The 17536-nt window shown below is 47.9% G+C and overlaps 2 protein-coding genes across 2 annotated transcripts in view; both read left to right on the top strand.

The window, feature by feature from the left end:
• The window catches only part of LOC141177313 (transmembrane channel-like protein 1), a 165239-nt gene extending 152978 nt beyond the window's left edge, over positions 1 to 12261 (top strand). Inside the window, exons 16-18 of the mRNA XM_073660443.1 lie at positions 3735 to 3813; positions 10092 to 10185; positions 12152 to 12261. Coding sequence (XP_073516544.1) covers positions 3735 to 3813; positions 10092 to 10185; positions 12152 to 12261 — 283 coding nt within the window. The remainder of the gene's footprint in view (positions 1 to 3734; positions 3814 to 10091; positions 10186 to 12151) is intronic.
• Positions 12262 to 12391: 130 nt separating this feature from the next.
• LOC141178827 (transmembrane channel-like protein 2-B) overlaps positions 12392 to 17536 on the top strand; it is a 167866-nt gene continuing 162721 nt past the window's right edge. Inside the window, exon 1 of the mRNA XM_073660642.1 lies at positions 12392 to 12410. Coding sequence (XP_073516743.1) covers positions 12392 to 12410 — 19 coding nt within the window. The remainder of the gene's footprint in view (positions 12411 to 17536) is intronic.

Here is a 17536-nt window from a genome sequence, read left to right on the forward strand (position 1 = left end):
TAGGAACATCCAGAGGGCAAAGCAACCCGCAGCAGAAGTATGTGAAGCCTTTGACCTAGCACACACAGTACATTGACACACCCACTTGATGACTTCCTTCTGCCATCCAGGCCACCAAAAACTGCGACTGATAAGTCTCTTAGTCTCCGAAATTCTTGGATGACCTGCCAACCGAGACTCAAGACACTCCACAAACAAATCTCTCCTAAAGGCTCTAGGCACGAACAACCTCCCATGGGGAGTGTTAGATGGAGCATCATCTTGAGCTTTCAGAATCCCATTCTACAAAACGGAGTCTAATGCCGCCACCACAACTCCTTTCTGTAAAATGCTCTCCTCCTCATCGGCACTGACCGTAGGAGAGAAGCTGCGAGATAAAGCATTGGCTTTAACATTCTTAGTACCAGGGATATAGGTAACAGAAAAATGAAACCGAGAAAAAAAAAGTGCCCACCTAGCTTGACGGGCATTCAAGCGCTTGGCAGCATCCAGATAGATCAAATTCTTATGATCTGTGAACACCTGAATAGGAAATCTAGCGCCTTCCAAAAAATGACGCCAATGTTCAAACGCAAGTTTAATAGCCAGCAATTCCCGATTTCCAACATCATAATACAGTTTGGTTTCCGAATTTTTTTTCGAAAAGAAGGCACAAGGATGTACTCCACCCTTGTTCTCCTGAGACAAAACGGCTCCGACCCCCACCGATGAAGCATCGCCCTTGACCAAAAGAGGCTTAGTTACATCAGGCTGCATAAGGATAGGGGCCGAACTGAACCTCTCTTTGAGATACTCAAACGCTTCAGTGGCCTCAGTAGTCCACTGGGCCGTATTCGCACCTTTCCTGGTGAGATCGGTTAGAGGTTTAACAATTGCAGAAAAATTCTTAGTAAATTTCCTGTAATAATTGGCAAAACCCAAAAATCTCTGTATAGATTTCAAACCAATAGGCCTAGGCCATTCCTGCACAGCCTGAACCTTCACAGGGTCCATCTCAAAGCCCTCGCTGGAGACAATATAGCCCAAAAAACTAATTTTCTGCACAGCGAACTCACATTTCTCCAGCTTAGCAAAGAGTGAATTATCACTCAATAACTGCAAAACTTCACGTACACTCTGCCAATGGGACTCTAGATCTGGTGAGTAAATTAAAATGTCATCCAAATACACAACCACATTCTTACCAATCAAAGGTCTCAGGATATCATTAATAAGGTTCTGAAAAAATGCAGGTGCATTGGTAAGACCAAAAGGCATCACCAGATTCTCACAATGACCTACCGGAGTGTTAAAAGCGGTTTTCCACTCATCACCCTCCTTCACTCGTAACAAATTGTATGCCCCCCCGGAGATCAATTTTGGAGAACCACTTGGCCCCCACTAACTGGTTAAACAAGTCAGGAATTAACGGCAATGGAATTGCATACGGTAATCTTATTAATTTCACGAAAATCCAGACATGGACGTAAACCGCCGTCCTTTTTTTTAACAAAGAAAAATCCAACTGCCACAGGCGACTTAGAAGGTCTAATGTGACCAGCAGCCAGGCTAGTCTGTATGTACTCCTCCAAGGCCTTTCTTTCAGGGATAGTCAGATTAAACAAGCGACTCTTGGGAAGAGTAGCTCCCGGAACAAACTCAATGGTGCAGTCATAATCCCTATGAGGAGGTAAAACTTGCAACTCCTCCTCCGAAAAACCCTCCAAAAATCTTGAATAGGTACCGATAATTCCCCTTTTTCCACAGCCGCAATGCGACCATTACAACATTTATCATAGCACTTCGGACTGCAAGACTTAATTACATTAGTAGACCAGTCCAATAAAGGATTGTGCAGTTTTAACCAAGGCAATCGTAGAACAACTGGAGAGGGTAAATTATCTAAAACAACCAAGTCCAAAATTTCTTGGTGAACTCCATTGATAGTGAGGGGAAATGCAGCAGTCTTGTGAGTAATACATTTTAAAGGAGTGTTATCAATTGCAATCACAGAAATAGGTGATGACAAAGGTTTGGATTTCAATTTAAGGTATTCCAAAAACCCTTTATCAATCACATTAAGTGTTGAACCAAAATCCACAAATACCTGAAATTCAATCAAATCTCCCTGCAGAGTAGTACTCCCAGAAAGAAATACTCCTGCAGAGCATAAAAAAGCTATACGGGCGTAACTGACCTTTTTTTTTTCTTTACTTAATCGATGCTCACAATACTTAATCAAATGGTCAGCTTTACCACAATAAAGACACAATCCCTCGGTGAACCTCCGGTCTCTTTCCTGAGAGCGGAGTGACATCAACCCAACCTCCATCGGTTCTCCGCCGTTAGAGCAGATTTTCTGGGGACTAGGAACTGACATTACAGGAGTCTTTACCTCATTGAGCATGCACCTCAGTCTCCAGTCTATACAAACAGCTAACTGCATGGCATCCTGCAGAATCTCAGGTGCAGGGAATGCAATTATCAAATCCTTAACCCTTTCACTCAGACCAGCAAGAAATAAACATCTCAGCACAGGATCATTCCATTTAACTTCTGAAGCCCATCTCCTGAAGTGTGTGCAATAATTTTCAACATCATCTGACCCCTGATTCAAACGTCTGAGTTCTGATTCAGCAGATGAGATTCGATCAGGATCGTCATATAATAGCTCCATAGCAGAAAAAAATTCTTCAACAGACCTTAAACACGGATCATTTGGTTGGAGAGAAAAGGTTCACCCCTGTGGTTCATTGCGCAAAAGTGACATAATAAAACCAATGCGCTGTAATTCATTCCCAGAGGACCTTGGTCTCAAATGAAAATATAACAAACACACATTTTTAAAGGAAAAAAAATCTTGCTGTTTACCAAAAAAAAACATCAGGCAGTCCTACCTTGGGTTCGACAAAATGCGCTCCAGAACAGCTACTCACGTGTTGCTGAAGCTCGGCCACCTCCAGAGACAATCCCTGCAAGCGTTGAGCCAAATCCTGTACGGAAACCATACTGATCCCTGAATTTCTTTCCTTTTAGTTTTTTGGGCTGGACTTACTGTTATGATCTGCAACATGTACTAAGGAAAGATAGGGGAACGCTGTCCCTACAGTAAGACTAAGCTTAATCCCTACGATGTAGCGGGCTGCCTGTTCCTAGTGAACAGACCCGCCTTAGTCCTCGGCTAGTCTGAACAAAGACCTATAGAATTAAGGGAGGGGTCCCTAAAAGAACTAAGGACTGGGACAAAACTGGGACACCTCCTAAACAGAAGTTGTTGCAGAACACAAAAAGACAAACTGACAAAATGTACTAGAGGTCCCAGAGGACCAAGCGAACTTGACAGAGAAAGGCACCGAAGCACCAGGCTAGAGAAACAGTCAAACACTGAAGTCCAGCACAGCCACAAGGGCGGAGCTGGAGTATAAAGGCAGAGGGTCACGTGACCGCAAAACACAAGATGGAAAAAACAAACAGAAGGGTTCTAACATTAAAACGCCGACAGCTCAGCACACCCCTGGACACTGAGCTGTCAATCAAAGTACTGCACTCTGCACCAGACTGGACATTAAGCTGTCAGCAACTGCATCCCAGAAACACTGAGGGGTGGAATCGTGACAACATGGTTATAATAATTATTACATCTTGGCCCATCTTTTAATACTCTCAGCAAGGGTTGCATTTATTTTACCGTATTGTTTTTTTTTTTTATAAGAGGTCTTTAGCCTCTTTATGACTTTCATTTATCTTTTGTCTAGCATGAGTATATATTACCTTAATGCTACATCAAAAGGATATCAAGCCGCAATTCTGGAACTGAAGAAGAAACTGCAAAGCGTAAGTAGATACTCCTTACGTACATGTGAACAGATTACTTGAATCAACTAAAAACTATTTATTTTTCTACCATAGAAAGGAAATCTAACTATAGGGACACATAAAAAAAATATATATATACTGTACATGGACATAAGCAGTGTGACAGTGTCACTGGTTTTATATGTGAGGGGAGGTATGTGTCACTCAGGATGCTCTCCTGTGTGAACTAAGACCTACTTTATTTTTCTGCCAGCGTGTTATATGCTGGTAGATTTGCTCCGTTAAAGGGTGTGCGGTTTTATGGGAATGGCAAAGAGGGCGGGACGCCATTCCCCCTACCTCCCCTCAGGGTGTGGCTGAGCAATGTGTAAAAGCTCAGTCCTGTTTTTTTTTCTCTGGAGTGTGGAAGAGGGAAGTCTCCAGACAGAATTGCTGAAGCTGCAGAGCTTGTTACTTGGACTGTGCAGTTTATGCTACCGAGAGCGGGTGGAACCCGCTCATCTATGGACTGAGCTAGACTTTGTTTATTGTTTTTTTTTCCTGTGAAACCCTGCTGGTTTTATGCCAGATAATAAACCAGCAGGAACGTAACCTGAGAACGTGTGTCCTGAGTCTGCCTCCGGGAGAGCCGAGCGAGTCGTCTTGCCACAGTTGGTGTGAGAGTGCGTGCAGGATTCCAGGAACACGTGTACCTGCCACAAAGACCGGTGGATGTCCTGGGTGAAGGCTGCCAGCCTGCCAGAGAAGTCCAGCAGCATGGAGGAACTCGTTAAGCACCTGGTCCAGGCCCAGCAGAGCATACAGCAGCAGCACCAGGAGACGACCAAATTGTTGCTTCAGCAAATCCAGTTGCAGCAAAAGTCACAGCATCAGCACCAGCAGGAGGCGCAACAGCAGATACAGCTTTTGGCAGACGCCATCCAGAGCAGGGCGGCCGCCCCACCCCCAGGACCTACTGATGATTCTCACGTCAGGAAGGCGGTAAGGCGGGCCATGCAGAAGATGACCCCTGGGGATGATGTTGAAGCATTTCTGACTGTTTTTGAGAGGGTGGCTGATCGGGAGAGACTTCCACCAGCACAGTGGGCAGAGGTTCTGGCGCCATATTTATCGGGTGAACCCCGTATTTTGACTTGGTGCTGCAAGATGCTAAGGAGTATCCCAAACTAAAGACAGAGATCTTAGCACGTCTGGGAGTAAATATGGCGGTGAGAGCCCAACGAGTTCATCACTGGGCGTATGCTAGCGACAAACCCCCTCGCTCACAGATGTTTGACCTACTGCATCTGGTTCAGAAGTGGCTAAAACCGGAGTCCTCCACTCCGGCCCAGATGGTTGAGCGGGTGGTGATTGACAGATTCATGCATTCCCTTCCCAAGCCAGTACAGACCTGGGTTGCCCAGGGTGATCCCCAGAACGCAGATAACTTCATCGGCCTGGTAGAGAGGTACCAGGTAGTCGAGAGATCTCTTGGGAAACCGGATGCAGTCACTTCTCCCTACTGGGATACCCAAAGGGGGGCGGGTTCACCACGGAAGGGGTCTAGAGCCACCACTGGGGGGCGTCCCACTCCCACTGAAGGTGCCGTTAGAACAGTTGGTAAAGATATAGTTTGCTGGCAGTGTCACAACCCTGGACATGTAGCCGCCAGGTGTCAAATATCCCCTGAGCCCATGGACTGCAGCCTAGGCAGACGGGTCTCCTATTATGCCTCTCCAGCCTGTAGCGTAAACTGTCGACCCGGTGAGGGGCCGCAGGCGTGTGCAGTGTCCATTAATGGAGTAAAAGTGCTTGGGCTGTTGGACTCCGGGATTCTGGTGACCTTGATCAGAGCATCCCTTCCCCACCAGTTGATCCCTTCCAAAACCCTGGGCGTTCGGTGCATCCATGGTGACGCCAAGGACTATCCCGTGGCCACAGTAACAGTGGGGACAGACTGTGGTGCTCAGTCCCATGAAGTCGGGGTAGTAAATGACCTGATACATCCCGTCATATTGGGCCGTGATTTTTCCTTATTCTGGGACTTGTGGGGGAAGGGAACTGGACTAAGTACCATGGGGAAAAGCCAGGTCCTTGAAGAAGAACCCCCGACAAAGTCGCAGATGGAGGAGTTCCCACTGTGCGTCCTTGTCGGTGACGAGGGTGAGACGGTGACCGAGGAGGCCGACCTCCCTGCGTTAGATATGTCCAGAGAGAACTTTGGGACTGCTCAAGTTCGAGACCTGACCTTAAAAGGGGCGTTCGACCAGGTTACTGTATGTAATGGGGTTGCCCAAGAGCCGGGGGCCGACACCAGATTCCCCCACTTTGCAGTGCAGGGGGAGTTGCTATATCGGGTGGCCAAACTGAGGGGCGGTGAGATAGTGGAACAGCTGTTAGTGCCGGGGCCATACAGACGGCAGGTGCTAGATATGGCCCATTCACATGTTCTGGGGGGACACCTAGGGGTCGAGAAAACTCAGGAGAGGATATTGAGAAGGTTTTATTGGCCAGGGTGTTATCGAGAAGTTCAAAACTATTGTAGGTCCTGCCCCACCTGCCAAATAACCGCTCCCTCCTCCCACTTCCGTAGCCCCTTAGTCCCACTACCTGTGATAGAGGTTCCCTTTGAGAGGATTGCCATGGACCTCGTGGGCCCCTTAGTTAAATCAGCTCGGGGCCACCAATATATCCTTGTCGTCATGGACTACGCGACTCGGTATCCGGAAGCGGTTCCCCTAAGGAACATGTCCAGTAAAAGTATAGCCCGAGAGCTGGTCCAGATTTTCCCTCGGACAGGTCTACCAAAAGAGATTCTTACAGACCAAGGAACCCCCTTCATGAGCAAGGTGATGAAGGAGCTTTGCAGAGTCCTTCAGATAACTCAGCTTCGGACCTCGGTTTATCATCCACAGACGGACGGCCTAGTAGAACGTTTCAACAAGACCTTAAAGGAGATGCTCAAGAAGGTCATTGAAAAGGATGGGCGAGACTGGGACTACCTGCTTCCATTTCTGCTTTTCTCGGTCAGAGAAGTTCCTCAAGCCTCCACTGGCTTCTCTCCATTTGAGCTCCTATATGGGTGGCATCCAAGAGGTCTCCTAGACATCGCCAAGGAAACTTGGGAGGCTGAAGTCACGCCACACCGGAGTATCATCGAACATGTCGCCCAGTTACAGGAGAGAATGTCAAAGGTGATGCCCATCGTGAAGGAACATCTCCTCCAGGCGCAGGAAGCCCAGGCGAGGATCTATAACCAGTCGGCGAGACTAAGACAGTTCCAGCCCGGGGACCGTGTTTTGGTGCTGATCGCTACCGTCGAGAGCAAGTTCCTCGCCAAATGGCAAGGTCCATACGAGGAGGTGGAGAAAGTCAGCGAGGTTAATTATAAAGTCCACCAGCCTGGCCGAAGAAAGCCGCATCAAATATATCATATAAATTTGCTCAAGCCGTGGCGGGACCGTGAACCTGTGGAAACTCCTTGCCTGGAAGCCGCACCAGAAGGCAAGGTGGAGGAGGTCACTATTGCAGAGACTCTATCACCGGCCCAGAAGCAACAGTGTCGAGAATTACTACAGCGGAATCGGGAGCTGTTCTCAGAGTTGCCGGGGCATACCCAGGTGGTAGAGCATGATGTGCTGACAGAGCCGCACGTACGAGTGAATCTGAAGCCGTATCGGATTCCGGAAGCACGCCGGGAGGTGATCTCGGCCGAGGTGAAGAGGATGTTAGACCTCGGAGTAATAGAGGAGTCAAAGAGTGGGTGGTCGAGCCCAATCGTCCTCGTGCCGAAACCCAATGGAGAATGGAGGTTTTGTAATGACTACCGCCGGTTGAATGAGGTATCCAAGTGTGACGCGTACCCGATGCCCCGCGTTGACGAACTCATCGAGAGGCTTGGACCGGCGAGGTACATCACCACTCTCGACCTCACGAAAGGCTACTGGCAGATCCCCATGTCCCAGATGGCTAAGGAGAAGACGGCTTTCTCAACACCTGATGGATGTTTTCAATACACGCGGATGCCGTTCGGACTACAGGGGGCCCCAGTCACTTTCCAGAGGGCTATGGATCGGATCCTAGCCCCACATAAGAAGTATGCCGCAGCCTACCTCGACGACATTGTGGTCTTTAGCCCAGACTGGGCTAGTCACCTACCTAAACTACAGGCCGTTCTGGACGCGCTAAGGAAGGCAGGATTTACCATAAATCCGAGAAAGTGTGCCATCGGAAAAGAGGAGGCCAAGTACCTGGGCTATGTTGTTGGGAGAGGCGAAATAAAGCCGCAAATCAAGAAAGTGGAGGCAATTCAAACCTGGCTGCAACCACTCTTGAAGAAGCAGGTGAGAGCATTCCTAGGAATGGTGGGATACTACCGGCGGTTTATCCCGAATTTCACCATGATTGCCGCGCCACTAACGGATCTTCTAAAAGGCACCAAATCAACCATGGTGAAATGGACGGAAGAAAAGGAGACCGCGTTTCAACAGTTGAAGCTAACACTGTGCAAGCAGCCGGTCCTGGTCGCGCCAGACTTCAAAAAAGAATTTGTGGTCCAGACGGACGCTTCAGAGGTTGGTCTAGGGGCTGTACTCTCCCAAGAGATAAATGGGGAAGAACATCCCATTCTCTATCTAAGCCGAAAGCTGTCCTCCTGCGAGAAGAACTACGCCATAGTAGAGAAAGAGTGTTTAGCCATAAAATGGGCCGTGGATACACTGAAATATTACCTACTAGGCCGGAAGTTTAGATTAGTATCAGATCATGCCCCATTGAGATGGTTAAGGGAAAAGAGGGGTAAAAATGCCAGGGTAACTAGATGGTTCCTAGGGCTTCAAGAGTTTAACTTTCACGTGGAGCATAGGCCCGGGAAGTTACATGGGAATGCAGATGCCCTCTCTAGGATTCCCTGCCTGGTGTCAGAAGGTGCCCAAACCCCCGGTTTTGGGCAGAGGGGGGGAATATGTGACAGTGTCACTGGTTTTATATGTGAGGGGAGGTATGAGTCACTCAGGATGCTCTCCTGTGTGAACTAAGACCTACTTTATTTTTCTGCCAGCGTGTTATATGCTGGTAGATTTGCTCCGTTAAAGGGTGTGCGGTTTTATGGGAATGGCAAAGAGGGCGGGACGCCATTCCCCCTACCTCCCCTCGGGGTGTGGCTGAGCAATGTGTAAAAGCTCAGTCCTGTTTTTTTTTCTCTGGAGTGTGGTCTGGAGAGGGAAGTCTCCAGACAGTATTGTGGAAGCTGCAGAGCTTGTTACTTGGACTGTGCACTTTATGCTACCGAGAGCGGGCGGAACCCGCTCATCTATGGACTGAGCTAGACTTTGTTTATTGTTTTTTTTTCCTGCGAAACCCTGCTGGTTTTATGCCAGATAATAAACCAGCAGGAACGTAACCTGAGAACGTGTGTCCTGAGTCTGCCTCCGGGAGAGCCGAGCGAGTCGTCTTGCCACAGCAGGTAAACACAATGTTAGGAGTAATAACAATAAGAGCAGTACAGTAGTTTATGACGCTAAACTAAATGCAATATCTTATTCAACGTTCTATTTGTATACATTATCCTTATGATAAAACAGTCAAATTAATATTGATACCTTTCTGTCTTAGCTCAACGGGCGTCACTCACAACACTAGGCCCATCGCTGTCAAATTCTCTGCAAGTGCTTTTGATTGTTACACTGGCACTAACGGAGATCACTGGTAGCGAGTCACTTAGTACCCTGCGTGTGCTCGTCACACTGGCCACCCTCGTTCCCTTCCCAAGCGCAGCCACAGCCCACACCCTGTACCGTAAGTGTACGCTGGCAGTAATGGCCCACCTGAACGATCCTTCATTACAGCCGGATCATCTCTCAAGCATGGTTTGGCTCTGGTCATGGTCTTCTACTGCTGCAGGTCATAGTCTTCTATTGTCACGGGTCACCTATTTCTACTCAGGTCAGGCCTTCGGTGGCAATGGTGGCTGTAAGCCCACTTCATGGTCACACGACCTACCTGGCACAGGCTCTGGCGCCAACTAACCCCTTCTCGGCCCAGCCAGGCCTTTTATATTTTATACACAAGTATTACATGACCTTACATTGTCTTAAACGTCTTCCCTGGGAACATGCACTTCCACTCTTGGGGTTCCCACTGCTGTAATCCTGTTTGCTTTTGCTTTCCCTCTCATCTTTTACCAGCAGATGGCGGTGTTGACTTCCAAGCACTCTGCTTGACCTTAATTGTATGTGTCCTCTCATTTGTCCATCTCCATACATACACCACTTTTACTTTGTGTCGATAGTTTCATGGTGATTTCATCTGTATTGCAGCAAGCTGAAGAAAATAAGAAGAGAAGTAAAAAAGCAGCAGAAAAATCAGCAGAAGCCCAACAAGATCCCTTTAAACCAAAAGATAATTCCACCGGTAAGTCTTCAGACGTTAAAGTGGAAATATGAGTTCTGGAAAGAGATTTGCATTCTCCATAAAAGTGAGTGATGGTTCAAGATCTCCGACTTAGAACTGTGATCTACTGTTATGCATCCGTGTTACATAACAAAAAATCATTTTGTTACATTTTGCCTTTAAGACGATCAGATACAGATTTTTTTGATGCAAAATAAAATATAAACTATAATAGTTTTCTACTGCTTGTTGTTGCTCTTCTTTATAGTGGTTAAATGGGTTTTCTCACATTACATCTTCAGGAGAACACCACTCTCCTGCCTCCTAGCTCCCTGTTTGCTTGGGGACAGTGCACTTTTGCAGATTGACCTTTTGGACCAGTGACATGGCTGTTATGCTGGTCCGAACTGTGCACTATTCGATGCTGCAGCATCGGAGGAGTGCAGTGGCACTAAAGCTGGCTGGATCCATCAGTTCTGCCAGCTTTAGATCAGCCCTTGCAAACTTTATTAAAGAGAGATTGTAAGCATTGCATATGCTCGGTCATCACAGCTAGACTGCTGCAGTCATCCATAATCTAGAGAATGTGCTTTAAATTGAACCTGTCATGTAAAAAAGTGCTATCAACCTGCACATATGGGGTTAATCTGTAGGTTAATGGCACTCTGAAGCCATGCAACTGCTGCACTGAGAACCCCGCTGTCGGGAGGAAATGAAATGTATTCCTCCTAGCAGCCTCAGGCTTTCAGTCATAGGGGTGGGCTGGCGCGGCTTTAGTTAAGACTCAGTGCATAATGAGCGACGGCTGTAACCATGCCCCCGCACTGACTGACAGCTAGCTAACAATTAGTGCCAGCTGTCAGTCGGTGCTGGAGCGTAATTACAGCTGCCGCTCACTATGCACTGAACAGTGACTGAAACCTCCGCCAGCCCACCCCTATGACTGAAAACCTGAGGTTGCTGGGAGGAATAACGTGCATTTCCTCCGGGCCGTGGGGCTCTTAGTGCGGTGGCAGCATGGTGTCAGAATGCTATCAACCTGCAGATTAACCCCATATATGTAGGTCAATAGCGTATTTTTATATGACCAGTTCCCTTTAAACAATCAAATAAAAAAAAAACTAATTCTTGAGAATTTAACAAGTACATTTTATTCACTAGCAATGTTGAGACTAACTTCTGGCACTTGATGGCACTTGTAACATTACAGCATGAAAGAAAACAGTTCAAGTTTTTTTTCTTTCTTCATTAAAAACAATACAGAATCAATACAATGTACAAGACAAAACCACTACAAATGCGTTTTTTGCCATAACTAATGGCCATATTAACCTGAAAAGCGTCATAGTGGCTTTGTCTTGTGCACCTGATTGATTCTACTTTGCTTTTAACAAAGAAAGAAGTAAAACTTAACGTGTTTTATTTCATATAGATGATGGTTGTTGTCTCTAATACAGTGTTCCCCAGTGCATTGCCATGCAGCCAGTACATAAATGGATGATCTAGAGTTTATTAATTGGTGGAGGCACATGTAAGTTGACTGCAATTAATGCAGTGTTACATTACAACAAATCAACCCAATAAATACTACCTTCACATAAGTTAGGATTGTTGGTGGCTACTATAACTGTGCAATGTTTCCATTGACCATATTGGGAAGAATAAGAGCTTTACTATCCAAATATCACATGTTATGTGGCATCACATGGCATTCTTATTCTAAGCATTTTTTGGCTTATTTAGCCCTAGTGTAGTCTAGGGTTGCTGGTTTCACAGAATGATAATGCAAGAAAAGAAAGTAAAGAGATAGAAGCAAGTCTAGAATATATATCTATCTATATCTATATATATCGTGGTCTTACTCAGTGATATTTGTTTGTAATATAAGTAAACTGACTTACAAATTAAAAATCTAATATAACAAGGTATATATTAGTCAGCACTAAATTATTATAAAAAATTAAACTTTTTGCTTTTTGTGTTCCAGGAGGTGAACCTAATAAGAATGATGGACCTAAAGGGAAAAATCTTGACGTTCCTCCTCGGATTGCCGTTACTAGACCACCTTCATCTAAAGGACCACCAGTGCCTTCTTGAAAGACCAAAATTAGCAAAAAAAATTGTGTTGAGATACAACATGAAGCAATATCAGACATTACATCACATATACTGTATTACTATTATTATTATTATACCCATATGAAAATACAGATATAGCACTGTCGATATGGTGGCTACCAAGCTAAGTCAGTAGTATAGCATGCCACAGTTCTGTATGCTATTTGTGTAGTGTAGCTGTTTTATTCACTTTGAAGAATACTGTAGTATACAAATAGCATAGGCACCGCACGCAACAGTCTCTGTGCTGGCTGCCGTTACATCTGTGTAGTACTTACCGTACATTACTGCATTCCAAAAAATACATCTGTAATTATGGAGGGTAGAGGTTCAGGGACCACATGAAATTCTATAAACTTGTTATTCTCTGTTTTACTATTGGGGTTAGCTCTTTAAATATGGTTTCACCCCTTGTCCCACCAATAGTGCAGAAATTCTTCAATAAATCTTTCACAATTTAGTCACTTAGTCTCAGTGTGTCTGAGCCTAAAATTCTACTTTTAACAGTGTCGGGTATATTATTTCTTCCTTTGGCATTGTTAATATTTTTCAGGAATCATTCTAAAATATTATATTTATCTCCCTTCCTCTACAATAAACTATTTTTTTTTATCAGCTTTCAACATGTTCTCTTTGTTCATGTCACCTGTTAAGTTCTCCAGATATGATTTTTGCTAATAGGAAATTTTCTGAATTTATACTTTACAGCACTGCTATCCATTAATGTAGGGTGGGGAACCTACGGCCCCCGGGCTGTTTACAGACCCTGATGTAATTTTTTCCCAGCCCCTGGGCAGATTCCCAGGGACCATAGTGCTTGGGCCACTGGCCCCATTTTGCCAGCTCTTTGATTTGACGCGCCCCCTGGGCCATGTTTGAGGAATACCCGGAGCCGGATCTGTTGGGGGTAGTAGTCCTTGTGGCGGTGACCCGGTCCGTGCCCAGGGTGTCAAACTAAGTGGCGATGTTTTTAGTGGCAGATGTGATATTGTTCGACTACGCCACCCGTTGAATGCGGTTATGAAACCGCCGCTGCAGGGCAGACCGCTGAGGCCGGTGGTACAGTTGTGCAGCGTGGGTAGTATAACCCCCAACGGGAGGGGTATGGCCTCAGGGCAGCAGACGTGGATGATGGGGATAGCGGATTTGCACGCAGGCACCAGGAACCACTCAGAGACGGTGCGGTGTAGTTCAGGGTCTTTACTGGTGGCAAAGGTAGACCCTCCCGGGAGTACTGGCTAGCGATCGGGGCCTGGTCAGTCCGTGAGCAGACAGGATCTCCCCTGGCCAGGCGGAGTTGTAGGCCTCCCCAACTAACTGTACTCTTCTTGGCTTCCTTGCTAGAAGCGGGTAAAAGTAGCCCACGTCCCTGAGTGTACCGTGTGGTGCTCACCCGTATGGCCGGTGATTCGGGGCCTTCTGGTAGCCTCCGCTCCAGGACGGCGGTGCTGGTCCCTTGCGTGTGACCGTGCCTTCGGGTTTCTTGGCCAGAGGACCTGAAATCCCCTGCCGGTCGGTTTCTGCTGCTGGGTATGGAACAGTCCCCACAGCCTCGGACTCCGTGTCCGGTGAGATCTCTTCAGCCAAGGCGAGCTATCTAGCTTCCAGCCTCTGGCACTCACTCCTGCTCCCACAGAGCTCCTGTTCTTATTTTCCCTGTAACTGATCCACTCCAGACCAGACTGTGTCTCTGTCTCTGTCTGTGTTCTCTTCTAACCCCACCTCAGCCCCAGTTTATATAGGGGAAGTTCTTCCCCTCCCAGGACTGGGCAGGAGGTGTGGCATGCTTAGGATTCCTGACCAGGAGACCTTCCACCTGCTCACAGACGTAATATTGCTATTACTGTGGTAACCAGACCCCTGGGGTTCCACATTCCCCCCTAGTAAAATTTAGTACTCCGGGACTAAACATATTTTTGAAAACATAACAGGGTATAAACAGGAACAATACAATAAAGAAAAACACGTTAAGGTGGTCACGGCGTGTCCGCAACCGGGTGCAATTTTTGAAGCAAAAGGGTGTCCATTTCACCAAAGAACAGGGAGCCGTAACCAGGTAGGGGTCTGTTCTGCCCCGAGTCTTTAACAGTCTTTAGTCCGTTCCTGGGTTACGCTCCAAACATATATACAATAGAGTTCTAGTAAATCCACAAAAGACACCTATAACATAACTGGAAAAACATAATTATTTACAAGCAACAGTAAACAGGTAAATACCAATAAAACAGTTTGAACACTTTAGATCCTCCAACGTACGGGCAACTGGCCTCTAGTGGCCCTAGTAGACCTATGGAGCTTACTGACCGGTCCTGAGCTACAGGGTGTAGGAGCTGTCAAAGGTAAGCTGGGCAGCTGTCTACGGACTCTTTGGGTCACTAGGGGCACGGCAGGCTCACTATAAGCAGAGGGTCGATTCTCCTGGTCTGCTTGTGTGGGGTCTTCTGCCTCCTGGACCGGTTGCTCTTCCAGCTCTACCTGTTTTTCCGTAGGCACTTGGGATGCTGGCTGGAGGAAGGTGAGGACGGGTACCACAACAGTGCCATTTACTTGTGTCCAAGACCGAGGGAAGTCTCCGAGTACAGTACTGACCATCTCTTCCCTTTTCTCTGCGGGTCGAGGGTTTTCTTGATCTTCTTCAGGGTTTCGTAGCTGCTCGGGACACTTCTTCAGGTGATCTCGGGAGACAATGGCTGTGGTTTCTCCTCCATCCTTACTGATTGTGCAGACTTTCGGGTTTTCATGGCTTGATGGCAGTACGGTGTACGGGTCCTTCTCCCACTGGTCGTCCAACTTGTGGAGCCGTCTTTTCCTCTTCAAGACCTGCTCTCCAGGTACCAAGGGAACAGCGGGAGCATGCTGGTTGTAAGTCTTCTCCTGTCTTTCTCTTGCTTGACGGAGACTTCGCTCAACGCTCTCCTGTACTTTCCGGTACTGCTGCTGCCTCTCTGTGTCCCAGTCTGCTTCTGGTGAAGTGTCCTCGGGTGTCAGGACTCCCATATCCAGATCAACAGGCAGCTTACCAGGTCTTGCTCTCATTAGGTAAGCCGGGGTACAGTTGGTAGAACCTACAGGGATGTGGTTGTATAGGTCCACCAGATCAGGCAGTTTCTCAGGCCACAGACTGCGTTCTTCCAGGGGCAATGTTTTCAGAAGGTCTATCACCACCTGGTTCATCTTCTCGCAGAGTCCATTGGTTTGCGGATGATAGGGTGTTGTTCTTATCTTCCGGCAGCCATACAGGGTGCAGAACTCCTGGAAGACTTCCGCTTCAAAGGCAGGTCCTTGGTCCGTCAGCACCTGCTCTGGGTATCCGTGTGGACGGCAGAAGTGCTGCTGGAAGGCTCTAGCTGCTGTTTGAGCCGTTAAGTCCTTGACGGGGACTACAACCAAGAACCGGGAGTAGTGATCCACGATGGTTAACGCATAGACGTAGCCACTTCTGCTGGGGGTCAGTTTTACATGGTCCAAGGCTACCAGTTCCAACGGCTGCTTGGTGACGATGGACTGCAGGGGAGTCTTCTGGCTGGCACGGTCCTTCCTTCTTAGGTTGCATGGGCCACAGTCTCTGCACCACCTCTCGATGGTTCCTCTCATGCCTACCCAGTGGAACCGCCCGCGCAGCAGGAACTCCAGCTTCTTCCATCCGAAGTGCCCAGCTCCGTCGTGGTATGCCTCCAGTACCATTGCCGCGTCTCTTCTTGGCACCACTACTTGCCAGACCAGTTCATGCGTCCGGGAGTTAACCATTCTGCGGCACAACTTCCCCTTGTAAAGGAACAGTCGACTCTTCTCAGCCCACAGTTGCTTGGTCTCCTCCGGAGCGTCTGGGTCAAGGCGGGCATCTGGCTGAGTCAGCATCTCCTTCACTAGTCGGACGGCGGGGTCACTGTCTTGCGTTTCCGCCCAGTTGTAATGAGGTAAGGGGTTGAACGTAGTGGATTGCTTACCCCTTACACGGTGGGAATACTGGGTAGTCCCATGACGGTGGAACGCGGGGAGTTCAACCTCTTCCAGTTCCTCTGGATCTTCCCCTACGTCCGGTAGGTTTGGCATTCTGGACAAGGCATCCGTGTTGGTATTGGAGCGTCCTGCCCGGTATTTAATCGTGAACTCATAGTTGGACAGGCGGGCCATCCATCTCTGCTCCAGGGCACCGAGTCTTGCAGTGTCCAGGTGTGTCAACGGGTTGTTATCCGTGTACACGGTGAACCGGGAAGAGGCGAGGTAGTGCTTAAAGCGTTCGGTGACTGCCCACACCACTGCCAGGAACTCTAGCTTGAATGAGCTGTAATTCTCAGGGTTTCTTTCGGTGGGTCGCAGTTTTCGGCTGGCGTAAGCAATTACCCGTTCTCTCCCCTGCTGGATCTGGGACAGTACGGCTCCTAGCCCGATGTTACTTGCGTCGGTGTAGAGGATAAAGGGCTGGCTGTAATCCGGGTACGCCAGGATTTCATCCCCCGTGAGGGCCATCTTCAGCTGGCGGAAGGACTCTTCTTCCAGCTTCTCCCATCTGAAGGGCGGCTTCTGGTTCTTGGCCTTCCTGGACTGGCCTATCAGGAGGTCCTGCATAGGAGCGGCCTTTTTGGTGAAACCGGGAATGAATCTTCGGTAGTAGCCTACCAACCCGAGGAACTGCCGCACTTCCTTTACGCTGGAGGGTCTTGGCCATTCCTTAATCGCGGTGATCTTATCAGGGTCGGGGGCCACTCCGTCAGCACTCACCACGTGTCCCAGGTACTGCACTTTTGGTTTTAGCAGGTGACACTTCGACGGTTTCACCTTCAGACCGTAGTTTGCCAGGGCTTCAAACACCTCCGCCAGGTGTTTCAGGTGGTCCTCGTAGGTTTTGGAATAAACTATAACATCGTCCAGGTACAGCAGGACCGTCTCAAAGTTCCGGTGTCCCAGACAGCATTCCATCAATCGTTGGAAGGTTCCTGGTGCGTTGCAGAGTCCGAACGGCATGCAGGTAAACTCGCTAAGTCCCATCGGGGTGGTGAATGCGGTCTTCTCCCGGTCCGCCTCTGCTACAGGAACCTGCCAGTACCCGCTAGTGAGATCCAAAGTGGAGAAGAAGTTAGCAGATTTTAAAGCAGCTAAAGACTCCTCTATCCTTGGTAAGGGGTACGCATCCTTGTGTGTGATACGGTTGATTTTCCGGTAGTCTACACACATTCTCATGGTGTTGTCTTTCTTTTTAACCAAGACTAGTGGAGCTGCCCAGGGGCTACAGCTATCCCTGATTACCCCAGCC

The sequence above is a fragment of the Phyllobates terribilis genome, unplaced genomic scaffold, assembly GCF_046119375.1.
Source record: "Phyllobates terribilis strain yellow unplaced genomic scaffold, ASM4611937v1 Scaffold_1__5_contigs__length_1240528914, whole genome shotgun sequence".
In the NCBI taxonomy this organism is placed as follows: Eukaryota; Metazoa; Chordata; class Amphibia; order Anura; family Dendrobatidae; genus Phyllobates; species Phyllobates terribilis.